This window comes from Tigriopus californicus, chromosome 11 (assembly GCF_007210705.1).
Source record: "Tigriopus californicus strain San Diego chromosome 11, Tcal_SD_v2.1, whole genome shotgun sequence".
Lineage (NCBI taxonomy): Eukaryota > Metazoa > Arthropoda > Copepoda > Harpacticoida > Harpacticidae > Tigriopus > Tigriopus californicus.
The window spans coordinates 9,574,955-9,588,182 of NC_081450.1; the positions used below are offsets into that span (position 1 = coordinate 9,574,955).

The 13,228-nt window shown below is 45.6% G+C and overlaps 1 protein-coding gene across 1 annotated transcript; it reads left to right on the top strand.

Annotated features, from left to right (window-relative positions):
• Positions 1-4,195: 4,195 nt before the first annotated feature.
• Positions 4,196-11,523, top strand: LOC131890567 (muscarinic acetylcholine receptor gar-3-like). The gene is made up of 3 exons (XM_059239937.1): positions 4,196-4,977; positions 6,612-6,777; positions 9,351-11,523. Exons 1-3 carry the CDS (start codon positions 4,196-4,198, stop codon positions 10,626-10,628), a joined length of 2,226 nt encoding a protein of 741 aa, XP_059095920.1. The 3' UTR covers positions 10,629-11,523.
• The last annotated feature ends 1,705 nt before the right edge of the window (positions 11,524-13,228 follow it).

A 13,228-nucleotide genomic window follows, 5' to 3' on the forward strand; every position in this document is an offset into this window, starting at 1 on the left:
CGAGTCAAGACGAAAGTGAAAGCCCCATCTGTGCAGCTTCTATTACTTTTACACATGCTATAACTATCCTCAGCAACAAACTCGAAGGGCTCGAGAAGGTCCACGACACGTGAAAAAAGAGCTCTATGTCCGGTCCTCAGATAGTCCAAATTGTCCAAAACAGGTAAGTCCTTAAGCCACCCATTATATTGCCTCCACTGTTGGAGTGTCTCTTTCCCAGTGCCTGTCAGCTTAGACAGCCACTTTGAAATTCGTTCATTTTCGGATATAAGCTCATTCCGATGGCTCTCTCAGCTCTCTTAAGCCCTTTGTGGAACAGTGTTGCGCTATGGTGGGTCCAAAATCATCGCAAAACTAACAAAACGCTTTTAAAAGAGGGACGAATGAAAAGAGAAAAGGCGCGCACCCACAAACCCTATCATCAGAAGAGGCAGATACGTCTTGCTAGCACTACGTAGGTACTTGGGTCGAGTAGGAAGGGCATTGGGATCCAACGCCGATCTTCCAATTTTGTGCATCGGAACACTCTTTCTATCTTGGGTGGGATAGGTACAATAGCAGTAGTAGTACTATGTTTTGACTGCACAGAAACTGACTGAATGGACGAAAAGCGGGTTGGAGAGCAGCCTCTTTGAAATTTTCGAGATGCTCAAGGCTTCCTGTTCCATCTCTTGGAGTGCGTTTGGATGTGAATGTATGAGTGAATGTATGAGTGCGTGTGTGTGTGTGTGTCTCTCTCTTTTTCCCTCTCTTTCTCTCTCTCTCTAACTCTCTTTCGTCCTTTCATTCTTTCTTCCCTCCTTTTTTCTTCTTTTCTAGATGCGTTGGTCTTTCTCGAAACGTCATGTTGAGTTTGAGCGGCCTATTTGGGTGGCCTCAAAGGCTAGGACGCTCAAGAGTGGCCGTATAAGAGTGGGTCTCGTGCAAACCAAGCCACCTTCGGACGGACGGCTGCGGAGCCTCGACTTCTCACGCCGGCATCAAACACGCTCACTTGGCGAACGGAGCTGCCGGCGATACTCCGACCTCGAGTATACTATAGTACTGAAGGTCTTGCAATTCCTCTCTCTCCCTCTCTCTCTTTCTCTCTCCCTGTCCTTCTCTGTTCTTCTCTGTTCTTCTCTCCGCTTTCGGAACCTCCGAGCGAGAGTCTGTGCGGCTAAATCCAAAGGGGAGAAATTCCATTCCTAAGCCTTGCGAAGACCGGCGCCTTGGGGATGATGGCCGGCGACTGGATGTTGAAGATGATGATGATGGTGGTGGTGTTGGTGGTGTTGGTGGTGGAGGAGAAGAACGAGGTTGTAGTTCGGGTGGTAGTCTGAGTTCGGTCAGTCGTTGATAAGTGAGCCAAGGGAAGATACCAGGGGGCGATTGTGTGTCTTGAGTGTGGCCTTTGTCTCTCCAAGGGAACCCATTCGAAAAGAGCCAAGGTAAGAGCAGGGACAAACGTAAGAAAGACCCATTAATGTCTGATATTGGTGCCAGTCTATTCTACAGTATGTAGTATTGGGCTCACTCAAACCCAACTAAGTAGACCTACCAAACTTGAAGGCTTCCTCGGGCCCAATGATTTTGACAAAGTAAGATTTTTCCTCGCCTCCAAACGAGTCGGAAAAAGTGCCCGCCTGTCTGAAGGCCAAGGAGCCTACATTGATGAATAGGTTTCACCAGTCAGAGGATTCATGTTTGCTCAGAGAGGCTATTCAAGCAACCCGTCATCTGGCCCCCAAACATCAACCACCCCCTATGTACGGTACTTACGAGTCCTCTCACTCTCTCCTAAAGAAGGCGAAGGAATGGCACAGATGGCCAAACTGCCACTCACACAAGAATAAGAAGTAAAAGAAGAGGAGGGAAAAACTTGTGAAAGGAATTAGTTTGTGTACTTCTTTCCAGGAATGAACGAGAGCTTGGCCCGACAGGTTGGAAAAGTAGACAAAAGTTAGCCGGTTTGATTCACGGCTTGCCAGGCTAATACCACATATCCTGAAAAAGGCAGGATGAAAAATAAGAATAAGAAGACGAAGAAAAGCCGCCTTCCTTTATCCAGAGGTCTCTTGTCCGTTGGTATCACTACCACGACAAGGCGGACTGTCTTTTGGACGCTGTCGCCACCACCAACACTAAAGACAACACTAAAAACACCCACTGAAAGCTCTTGTTGTTAGCAATACAACAAGTCAGTTGTGAATGGGTCGGTGAGAGTAAAGGTGGGCGCTAGGAAGTTCAAGGCTAATGAATGGCTCTCGCTAATGGCTTTTACGAGGCTAGTTGCTTTCATCAATCTTATCATCCGTAATTTCGTGACCCATTTGGGATTTGAAATGTTGCTTTAATCTGCTTAGCGGTTTTAAAACATCCTTCAACGCACTCCGTTGGTCACTTTTGAAGTTCCCTCATGAGGCCTTCATATCAAATATAAGATTAATGAGACTATTTCTAATCATCATAGCATCACGTCGGCTTTTCGAAACGTATTTATCCTAACGTTTAGTCATTCAAACCTACCGTGTTGGCGTACCCTACATTTTTCGAGTGAACGAACTAGCCTACCGTTATAACCATACGGCGCCCACCTATGCTCAGTACGTGAGTAAGCTGCTTCACCTTTTCCTATTAGACTTTCCTAAGTGCTTGAGACTTCCAAAAGCTTCTGCTCACTCAGAAAAGAGAACGCCAAAGGCTCCCCTTCGTGGAACGGCGTATTACTAGAGGTACAAGTAGAGGAGGATGAAGTGAACTCCGTTGGAACTTTTACTTTGGAAACAAGGTAAACCCGTCTAATGGAATAAAAGTCCCCACAACCTTCGAGATGCTGCCGCGTTAATCACCATCAAGATCAGACGCGACTTTCAGATTTCTTTCATTCACTTTGTCAATAGTTTGTCACCCAAAACTGTCAATTACTCTGACAGAAATGCTCTATTGTGGACGCGCTCGTCTTCGTCCCCCAAAATGGAAAGGTGCAGCAACATAACCTTGATTCTTGCTCGAATATGCAACCTTGCAGGGAGATAGATTGCCATGTAGGTATGCCTGAAAGCCTTATTTGAATTCGTTCAAGCTGTTAGTGCTTTTATGAATAGGCGAGGACGAGGCTGTAGAAGCTCCCAAGTAAGCCGATAAAATCATGGAAATCCTTCCATCGGAAACGATACAATGGAAAGGCATTAACTTCTCTTTTGTTTTGTCCCATTTGGTGGAAAGTGACTTGGAAGACGTTCGTTCGCGGCTCTCTTTCTCGCTCTCTTTCGAGCTTTGGCTCTTTATCTTCCTCGCTTCATGTTAACAACAAGATCTTGGGCTTCCCACCAACGCCAAGAATAATGAGGGCGAATATAACTTTGAAGGATTTGCTGCCTTTGTGCATTCGTTGTACGTGTGCCACAAAGCTCCTTCATTCCTAGTACAATGAGCTACAATGCCAAAGGTAGTCGATTTGAGTCTGGTTGTATAGTGAGCACAATATACAATATACATGTAGTACATCACACCACGGTATGTGCACATGCACACGCTTGAATTGCTGGTACGAATAGACAAACTCACTGAATAGTTTGCACCTTAGAAAGGTCTATTGAGTCCTTCAAACAAATGAAGTTGTCGCTCAAAAAGCAATGACAGGATACAATCCGAGCACATCTGAATCGTGAATGGCAGAATGATAAATCCTGAGTTAGTACTGAAGGGTTAAAAAAAGCCCAACCCGAGATTTGTTTGAATTTATCGATTTTAAATTCCAATTTCGAATCGCTTATTCCATCCAAGAGTGTGTGAAGAAGACTCCTTTAGCAGTTTTTCCACAGTAGATTGGTCGAGATCGGTCATTTCTGAACAACAATGAGGGCATATGCCTTCAGATCAATCATATTCCTCCTGATGAGGCAGGCTGGACCATAATTTTCAGTCGCGTTTCGAATTGATGGCCTTTTTCTCTTGTTTGGACCGTATAATTCCACGCTCTCAAGCGTTCCTCGGCCTTTCGCGTCCTCCTCGCCTCCCATCCTCCCATCCTCCCATCCTCCCATTCTCCCATCTTCCCATTGGCTTGCGGTTGTTTCAGGGTATGACTGGAAATGGTTTTGCTGGCTCTGGCCCTATAGTGAGAAATAGAACGAGGAAGGAGAAGATCTGAGACCAACCACGGGCTTATTTGTATCTTTTCAGAGGCTCTTTTCCAATCCCCGGGCAGACAATGGATCCCACACAGCTGGACGTGGTGTCTCATGTGTCTCCCGATAGCCACTACCACCAACACTTCAGCAGCAACAACACCACTTCGGTCATTTTGGGATTCGAGGACGAAATCAACCCCTACACGCCATTGCAAGCCAGTCTCATCGGAATCTCCGCCGGTCTGTTGAGCTTCGTGACCATTGCTGGTAATCTGATGGTGATGATCAGCTTCAAACTGGACAAGCAGCTACAAACCATCTCGAATTATTTCCTGTTCTCCTTGGCTGTGGCTGACATAATCATTGGTCTCATATCAATGCCCCTCTTCACCGTGTTCCTGATTCAGCAGGAGTGGACTTTCGGGGTGATCGTTTGTGATACATGGTTATCCGTGGATTACCTGGCCTCCAATGCCTCTGTTCTCAACCTTCTGGTGATCAGTTTTGACCGATATTTCTCTGTCACACGACCCTTGACGTATCGAGCCCGACGGACCACGAAGAAGGCCGCACTTATGATCTTCTCGGCTTGGGCCGTCTCGGCCATTGTTTGGCCACCTTGGATCTTTGCCTGGCCCTACATCGAGGGTAACCGGACTGTGCCCAGGAATGATTGCTACATCCAGTTCATCTATTCCAACGAGTACATGTCCATTGTAACTGTGATGATTGCCTTTTTCGTGCCTGTGTCTGTGATGATTGGCCTTTACGTTCGGGTTTGGTGGGAAACGGTGAAGCGCCAACGAGAATTGGTCCATCTTCAGGCGGGAAAGAAGGTCAACAGCAAGCGATCAGACTCCAGGTAAGTGCTACACACAACATGGTACATACGACGCTACTTTAATAAGGAGTGGCTTTCTGTCCCTCCTTCCCGATTCTCCTTGATACGCTTGGATTTGGAGCCTTTTTCTACCGTTCGTACCGTAAACGTGTCCTCTTAACGTACCTAAAATGGCTGGTCCCACAAACTCTTGTGAAGGTTATTTTTCGAGAGCGATAGGAATAGACAGAGAGATCTTGCTTCCCACCACGACCATCAACACTGCCAGAACAATTCTCGAGCAGGCAGGGTACACAATGTATGCATATCGAATATGCTCTGAGACCTTTTGGGGAGCCCACTTTTGTTATCCAGAGAACCTTCAGCCCTTTTATACTTTCATCCAATACTGAACGCAGAAGTAGAAGAAGAAGAAGAGGAAAATGACGACACCAACGAGGACGACGACGACAAAAAAAAGGTGGTTTTTTCCATATCTTTTCCCAGACGAAGGCCAATTTTCTATTGGAAAGAAACGGAGGAAGAATTCAACTTTCTTTTCGCAAGCATTCAACTTCCATTCATTTTGAGAGGAGAGAGAGAGAGAGAGTGAGTGAGCTAGAGAGTACGAGTACGTACGACCATTTACCAACGTAGATATCCCATACCTAAACAGTGAGAGCATCTCGCCAAAAACTGTACATAAATATATGCGCCATCATCGTTGTTGGTGACATTGAAAACCTAAGATGGAAAGGAATTCATGCTGCTTACCATATCTCAAGTTCCCCGAATGAATGCACTGTAATGCAATAACAACAAGTGGAACTAAGGCCAGGAAAAAAGCGACAGAAATGGCATCAAATTTTCATGACCCTCCGACCGGAATATCTCCGTGAAATTAAGGCCCTTGGAGAGATAGATACACGTAGATGTAGACACCAGAGGGGAGCTCGAGGTAAGCCGAGGCAAAAAAAAGTTCCAAATAGATCCAGCCAGCCAGCCAGCCGTGTACTTGAATGGTGGGTGGGTTGTTGCAGGAAACCAAGATCGAGAAGCGAGTCGAAAAGTCGCGAGTCTTCACTAACCATCGAGCTCGTAACAGTTAGACAGTGAGAGAGAGAGAGAGAGAGAGAGAGAGAGAGAGAGAGCAAGACAGAGTCGACGACATCCGTTCCTGGGAATTAGAACGAGAAATGTGTATTGTACAATGAAAGAGGTTTTTGTCTGACGTCTAAAACCGACCACGTAGTGGACTTGTATGAACCACAGCCAAGGCCTATGCAGGGTGGGTGGTTGGATGGCTGAACTCGTCTCGAGATGAACATTTTGTACAAATGGGAGAAAATCTAATGGAGGACGACGACCCGCCAAGAACGGCCTCTCGCTTTCTCGAACTTCCTTCTTCCTAAGTTGCCCATTCATTACGAGCTCTTTGACACAACAAGGAAAGGCTTTTTTAATATACTCGACACACTCACGTTGGACGTTGGACGTTGGATGCTGGACCACTGGACAGCTTGACACATGAACGAAGCGTGAATCAAGTGGAGAAATCGAAGGAGGAGAAGGATATCCTCGTCGTCATTAGTCCACGACAAGTGACAGACTGCTGTGTTCATACAATGGTATACCCGGGATTCTTTTTATCGAACCCTGTTTTTTATCTGTTCCAGTGATGAAACCGCGGATGAGGTCCTGTCAAGGAAAGGCATACGAGGAAACATCTCGTCGATAGGTAGCAATCGGTCCAAGGAGTCTCAGGAAATCGCTTACGCTCCCAATTCATTGCTGAAAACTCGTGCCTCGGCCAACTCGCTTTATGCCATTCATCAGCGGAAGGTGAGTTTCTCCAAGTTCCATCCTTTCAAAATTTGATAGGGATGATCCGAAGTATTGTCACATCTTGGGGGTGCATGCAACTCATTCCGTACGACTCATCATATCTAGTGTAGCTTGATCAGATCCTGACGAAAGTCTCGCCCGACTGGCTTTGAGAGAGCACCCATCCTAAGGGAGCATAGCAAGCAGAGATATTGATAAAGCCATCATGCTTGGCGAGCTTTGATCAACAAGCATGAAAATGGGGACCACAAAGGTCGGATTAAAGGCTTTACACATTGTACCAGCGCACCAGGTCTACCCTACACCGTTGCCCGTACAAGTGCTTGGTGGTGAACGGCGTGCGTGCTACCAGAAGGCCATCCATAACTTAATTTCTGCTCCCTTTGGGACTCATAGGGGTGAATTATGGATGCCACCATGCGTTTGGAGAGGCCCTGATCCCTGTCAATTCTTGGGGTTTAAGCACGCTGGTTGGGGATTTGGAAAATACACATTGTATGGATTTCCAAAAGCGACCATGGGGAACCCAAATAAACGTAGTTTAGTCTTCTGGAAACGGACCCCTACCATTCCAAAGCCATAAGATTTGATAGTAATACTCGCCAACCCTGTTTCCCGGTAATATTGTTTACAAGATTGCAACCCTTTCAAAAAGACTCGAGTTGAGGCCAATTGTCCAAATCCGATTAACAGACTTAAATCCAGACTCAACTCAGCATTAAACACTAATGCATCCTCCTCAATGCTAAGATCATCACGTCATATCGGATATGATTTAGGATTTGAATTCCAACCTTATTGGCGAAATTTCACTCACAGTTCTTGAGAACAGCCCCAGAAGTGGCATCATACCGTCACCTTGGATGTCTGGTTGATCAGTGATCACTAGACTCCGACAAAACAAATTGTTTCACATCGGGCAGAAATTGCAGAAGTTTGACGGTTCGGTTGTACGAAAAAGCTGAATGGAGGCATTGGACGGAAAACCGGTTAGTGCAACCCTCTCCAATTTCTGCTCGACTTACGAAGAGCATTTTTTGTCGGAGTCTAGTGATCACTTTAGCGGGGATCAAATTAGCTGCTATGAAACCGCATTGAGTTTTTGATCGCCAATTCGAATTAGAGAATAAATCAGCCGACCGAAAAAAAAGTTTGTCTGATGGTAAATCAGATAGGCCCTTTTTTGGACCGACACAAATCAATAAGATAAAAAATCCGTTTTCTTCACCGTTGCTCCCAGCTAAAATTTGGCAAAAAGAAGAATCGTAATTTATCAGATGGACACGTTTGAAGCTAAATAAATCATTATTTCTTTAGTTGACATATTTTTAAACTTGCAATTGTATTTTTATAGGCATACCTTCCTGTTGCTAGCAATGTGTAATGGTACCTATATGCCACTGCCCTGAAATTTGGAAAATATCTTTCCCACTGCTATTGGTCAAAAGTGCTTTGAATTGGTCAAAATCGTAAGACAAATCATAGACCGCTGAAAATTATGGACGTACCTCGATGACCAAAACTAGTCATCAGGGCTGCACCATTAGTCTTGTCATGATGCAGGTTCGTCCTGTCCATAGCTTTCTTGAAGCTCTAGAAAACACAATTTTCAACGTATGCCTGGCAGCCATGATATCTTGACCAACAAATTGGACCAAAGTTTCTACAGACAGCCTAAATGTCTTTCGATTTTCGGTGACATGCTGCACTCTGATGTATGAATAATAATACAAAATCACTCTAACTGATTGTCTCTAATTTGATCTGCGCTAATATTATACAGCACCCCCATTTTGATGGATGATTTAGCTGGAATACTTCTATTGTTTATTTAGAAAGAAAAAAAGCGTTCATATCTTGGTCACAATGACCCCATACAGATTGTTCTTCGGAAGCAAAAACTCTCCCACTCCAAAGCAACAAGATTGGATTGTAATATGAACCAACGCCATCATATTGTCATTAGTATAATGCTAGTTTGAATATAATACTTTAAGATAACAAAGACCCTCCAACATTGCACTGGCTTTGTAAGAGGAATAACACATTTTCCCCCAATCTGTCATGCTGTAATTAAAAAGGTGCGTCATGGTATTAACACCCCAAGTCATTTGCTATACTGTATCTTGCACAAAATTGAAATCTGGCGGTAAAGTGTTTATTGGCGAACTCTTTTCCTCTGGCAGTTCAAAAATCAAAATCAAGAGCGATAACTAGTGAACACAAAACAAACAAGGCGTACTTTAGTGATATCAAATGCCGGGTCCGGCTAATGACTCAAAATCGTTGATTCGTAATCAAATTAAGTCAGGTCACTTCTAGTTATTGGGACGAGGAGAGAGTAGAATGCTGAAGGTCCCCACCCACATAGTACCCAAAAACACACCCATCCACTTCCCTCTCTACCGTCCTTCCTTTGTTGAAGAGTGTATCTGACGTCGTCCTTGTTCGGAGCTTCCAATCCCAGAAAGCTGAATCGTAATTTACTCACCTTCGGTAGTGCACTTGAGTCTAACATGGTTAACGGGCGAGAGTTCTTTCTTTCTTTCCTTCTTTCTTTTCCATTCCAGTCTTCTTGTTTGGGAGCAATTCTGAGGCTCTGCAGCTCTTGTATTGACTCAGACCGCGGGATGGGCGGTGAGGAGGCCTCGAGCGAAGGATACATGACCCCAAGAAGCATTGAAACCCCGGTCCAACTCACATCCAAATGTCCCTCACTTAATCTTATCCGTGACCCGTACGCCACAAGATTTCCAATTCTCAGGCCCTCAGCTTCCGTGGAAGAACGTCTGCCTTGCAGGCAAATTCAGCAAGGAGGAGGAGGAGGCGGCGGAGGAGGCCTTCATCCGTCTCAAATCATGGAGCGGCCGCCTACTTCCGAGGACGTGGGTCGTCCAAATGAAAATATATACACTATTTTGATTCGATTTCCTCCCGCCATCAAAAGCCACGAGAAATTGACTTCTAACCATGACCATCACAATAATCATAATCCTCAACAGCCACACCAACATCAGAGCCTTCAATACTTCCCACAACAACAGCCAGCTGTGGTCAAGACTCCATCCATTCAGATTTTGTCGGGTCCAACGGAAGACGAGTCATTGGGTCTGCATTCGGCTCACCATCCAGCTTATCCGAGATCGTTGCCAATGGCTCGAAGATTCGATTCCGATCCCACTCACCCTCACCATCAGTATCATCAACACCCACAACAAGTACCCTCGGGTCATCGCCATGCATCACATCATGCTGAGAGGGCAGGATTTCATAGTGCGTCGGGAAGTATCAGTCGTTCCAGGACGTCCTCATCGGACGCCCAAAGTCGAGCCAAACATTACAGACAGAGCTCGCATGACACAGCACTCAATAAATTACCCCCTGATACCAAATTGGTTCCCAGACAACTTGTACGAGCCTCCGAGGGGGGTGTAGCGGTGGGGGCCAATCCAGGATCACATTCATCCTTGCCCTCTGCTTTGGGGAGCTCACGATCAACCAAGCCCCACCAACCAGTGACCAAGGTAAAGAAGGCCACCAGTGAGAAGAAACAAGACCGGAAGGCGGCCAAGACTCTCAGTGCGATCTTGTTGGCCTTCATCGTGACATGGACTCCCTATAGTGTGTTGGTGGTCCTGAATGCCATCTTGGGCAAGCAACTGGCCGACAAGTATATTCCCGACATACTGTGGCAATTCTCGTATTACTTGTGTTACATTAATTCCACGGTCAACCCCGTTCTTTATGCTTTGTGTAACGCGGCTTTCAGACGAACCTATGTGCGAATCTTGACATGTCGTTGGGGATCAAGAGCTAGACAACCTATCAATAGATACTACTATGGGTAAACACATTAGTACATTAATCCAATACCAATTATGCACAAACTCAATGTCATGTGATGAATCTGAAGCCAAGAAAGGTCGTTAGAAAAACAACAAAAATACCAACAGAATATCAAGAACACTTATCTAAAGTATATACGTATGTACAAGTTGAACTCTATATGTGTACCATTCCCCCGTGTCTCGTCCACCATTAGCTTACTTTGGCCCCCTCAAGCATCTTCATTCATTCCTGCTCCCGTTGGACTTCAGACCCACCCTTTTTACTCGAGAGCTACGTTGGTTCTGCTTCAAAGGTGAGAAGTGACCAGAAATGATGAAGTGAACCATGGAACTACTACGAAAATAAGGCCTAAACAACACCAACAACACATGTCCACAGCCGCCTTCATTTTGTTCAATCAGGACATTTGAATGAGTAGCTTCCATTTGGGAAATTTTCTTCGGACACGTGTCTCCTAAAGGGTACCTGGCATTTCTCAAGGCCTCTATGGGCTCTAAAACGAAATGTAGCAAACTCATTCGAGTCATACCTTTGGGAGACATATAGTAAATGTGCGGTTGTCTAGCTTCATTAATGTTCGCATGAATTTGACCAAGAAAGTAAAGTGGAGAGGAAAGTTGCCGGCAACTTTTCCACGTCCCTTTCATCTGAATTCCCAGTGACCGAAAATTGCCTCCTCGTCGTTCAAAGGCCAAAGAGTAGTATCAAAGTGGGCGAGTGAGCCTTGTTCAAATTATCTGTAAATGTGAGTGTATGACCCACCCATGTTAGTTTTGTCGTTTTAATGAGGTGCATATCGACGCCGAATATTATTGTATAAAACAAAAAAAAGAACAAGCACCACACAAACATCTCTCGTATCAGGAATGGAATAAAGATATGATCCAACCATGACATGCAGGAACGATCCTTTCCAATCAACATCACAATGTGAACTTGATGGGCAACCCTTCACTTTGGGAAGACTACAAAAGCAAGACCATGGTAGTTTGAGAGGAAAGGGATAGTCCATTGGGAGAGTTTTTAACAATAAACAATTTGGTATTGCCTGTGAATGGAAGGTTTGGGTTCGATCAGTGCAATGCGGCTGATATCTAACCTTGAATTGAAATATTTTCACAAGGAGTGTTCTCCTTTTTTTTCAAAAGGCTCCTATCCATCAGTCCTCATAACCTGGGAGATGAAATAGGCAACAAATTTGCAATGAAAAAGTTCAGCCTTTATGGTTTTGCCGGGGGGGGAGGGGGGGTCCTTTATCTGCTCGACTCATTCTGTACCCGTTTTAAAACGTGCTGGCACGCTGAAGTTTTGGAAGGAGATTAAAGAAGAATTGATCTATTCTGGATGCTCCAAGAGAGCGATGAAAATGGCTGGACTTAAAGTGTGCTCGTGTGCTAGCTATCAAGCGCAATTGGCAAGCTTGTTTTCGTTTAAACTTTATGGCTTGCTTCAGCAAGGATCGTTGGAAATTGTACCCGTGATCGGCAGCCCATAAAAATGCCAACATACTTTATACCTGCCATTAATATCCGGTGACAACAGCGAGCATCCTCAACTCAGCATTCTTGTCACGTCAAGAATTACGAGTGTCTCTCTTTCCTTTTTCATCTATTCTCGAATGTTGACGAAGTCATCAAGCTCCACTAGCATGTGTCCCAATCTCACGCTGTCAAGTTTCGGCAAGAAAATCCTCTATTTATTGGCAAGCATCTCAAGCGTGGCATCTATTTCGTCTTCAAGCCTTGTTTCAGGTTTTCTTAAATTTTGCTGAGCACCTTCTGGCTTGGGGCAGAATTGGGGCGATCTTTCGTTGGTCGCATCACTTGGTCCAATGTTCCACACCAAGGTCGAGCAGAGAGGCCAGGAAAAAGGAGAAGGGGGGTCTCTATCCACAACCAAATACCGAGTTACTGCCTTCCGTCTTCTTGAGTTCTCCTCTTCCCTTTCCATGTACTCGTACACACGTATACGTAGACGTAGACGACTACTGTACGTACTACGTGCGCACCACATTCTCATCGCCAAGCATTGGGTGTGCCTGGAATGATAGGGGGGGGGACCCACGAGCGCCCTATCGCTACTGAACCTCTGTCCGGTTCTTTTCTTTCCTCCTCACCGAGCGAGTGAACCTCGCAAAACCCTCCAAGTACGAAGTAAGGAAACGGGCGGTGGAAGGCCTGGCCTTCACAGTTCCTCTTTAGAGGCTTGCTCGAATTTCATCCCAAACACTCGATTTTGCGATTCTCCGTTTGTTTTCCCTCCCTACTTCGGGTTACTGAACCAAGGAAGAGGGGATCCCATCCATTCACTTGAAGTGAAGGCCGGTCTCCTCACTCACAGTGGGCAAGAAGAAGACAGGGTGCGCGAGGATGAGCTCCACAACATGAATGAATCAAGCGCTGTGGTAAAGGAAGGACGTACGTAGACCAAGAGGAATGGGACCGAAGGCGGAGAGAAGGCCCAAGGACATTTCGTACTCTTGAGTACGGGGAGCACCGAAGGGAGAGGGGGGAGAGATTCTTGACTGGTCCACGAATGTGGAACATGTAGGAGCCTCTTAGGGGTAAGAAAAGGCCGTTGAACGAAGGCACCACCAGGA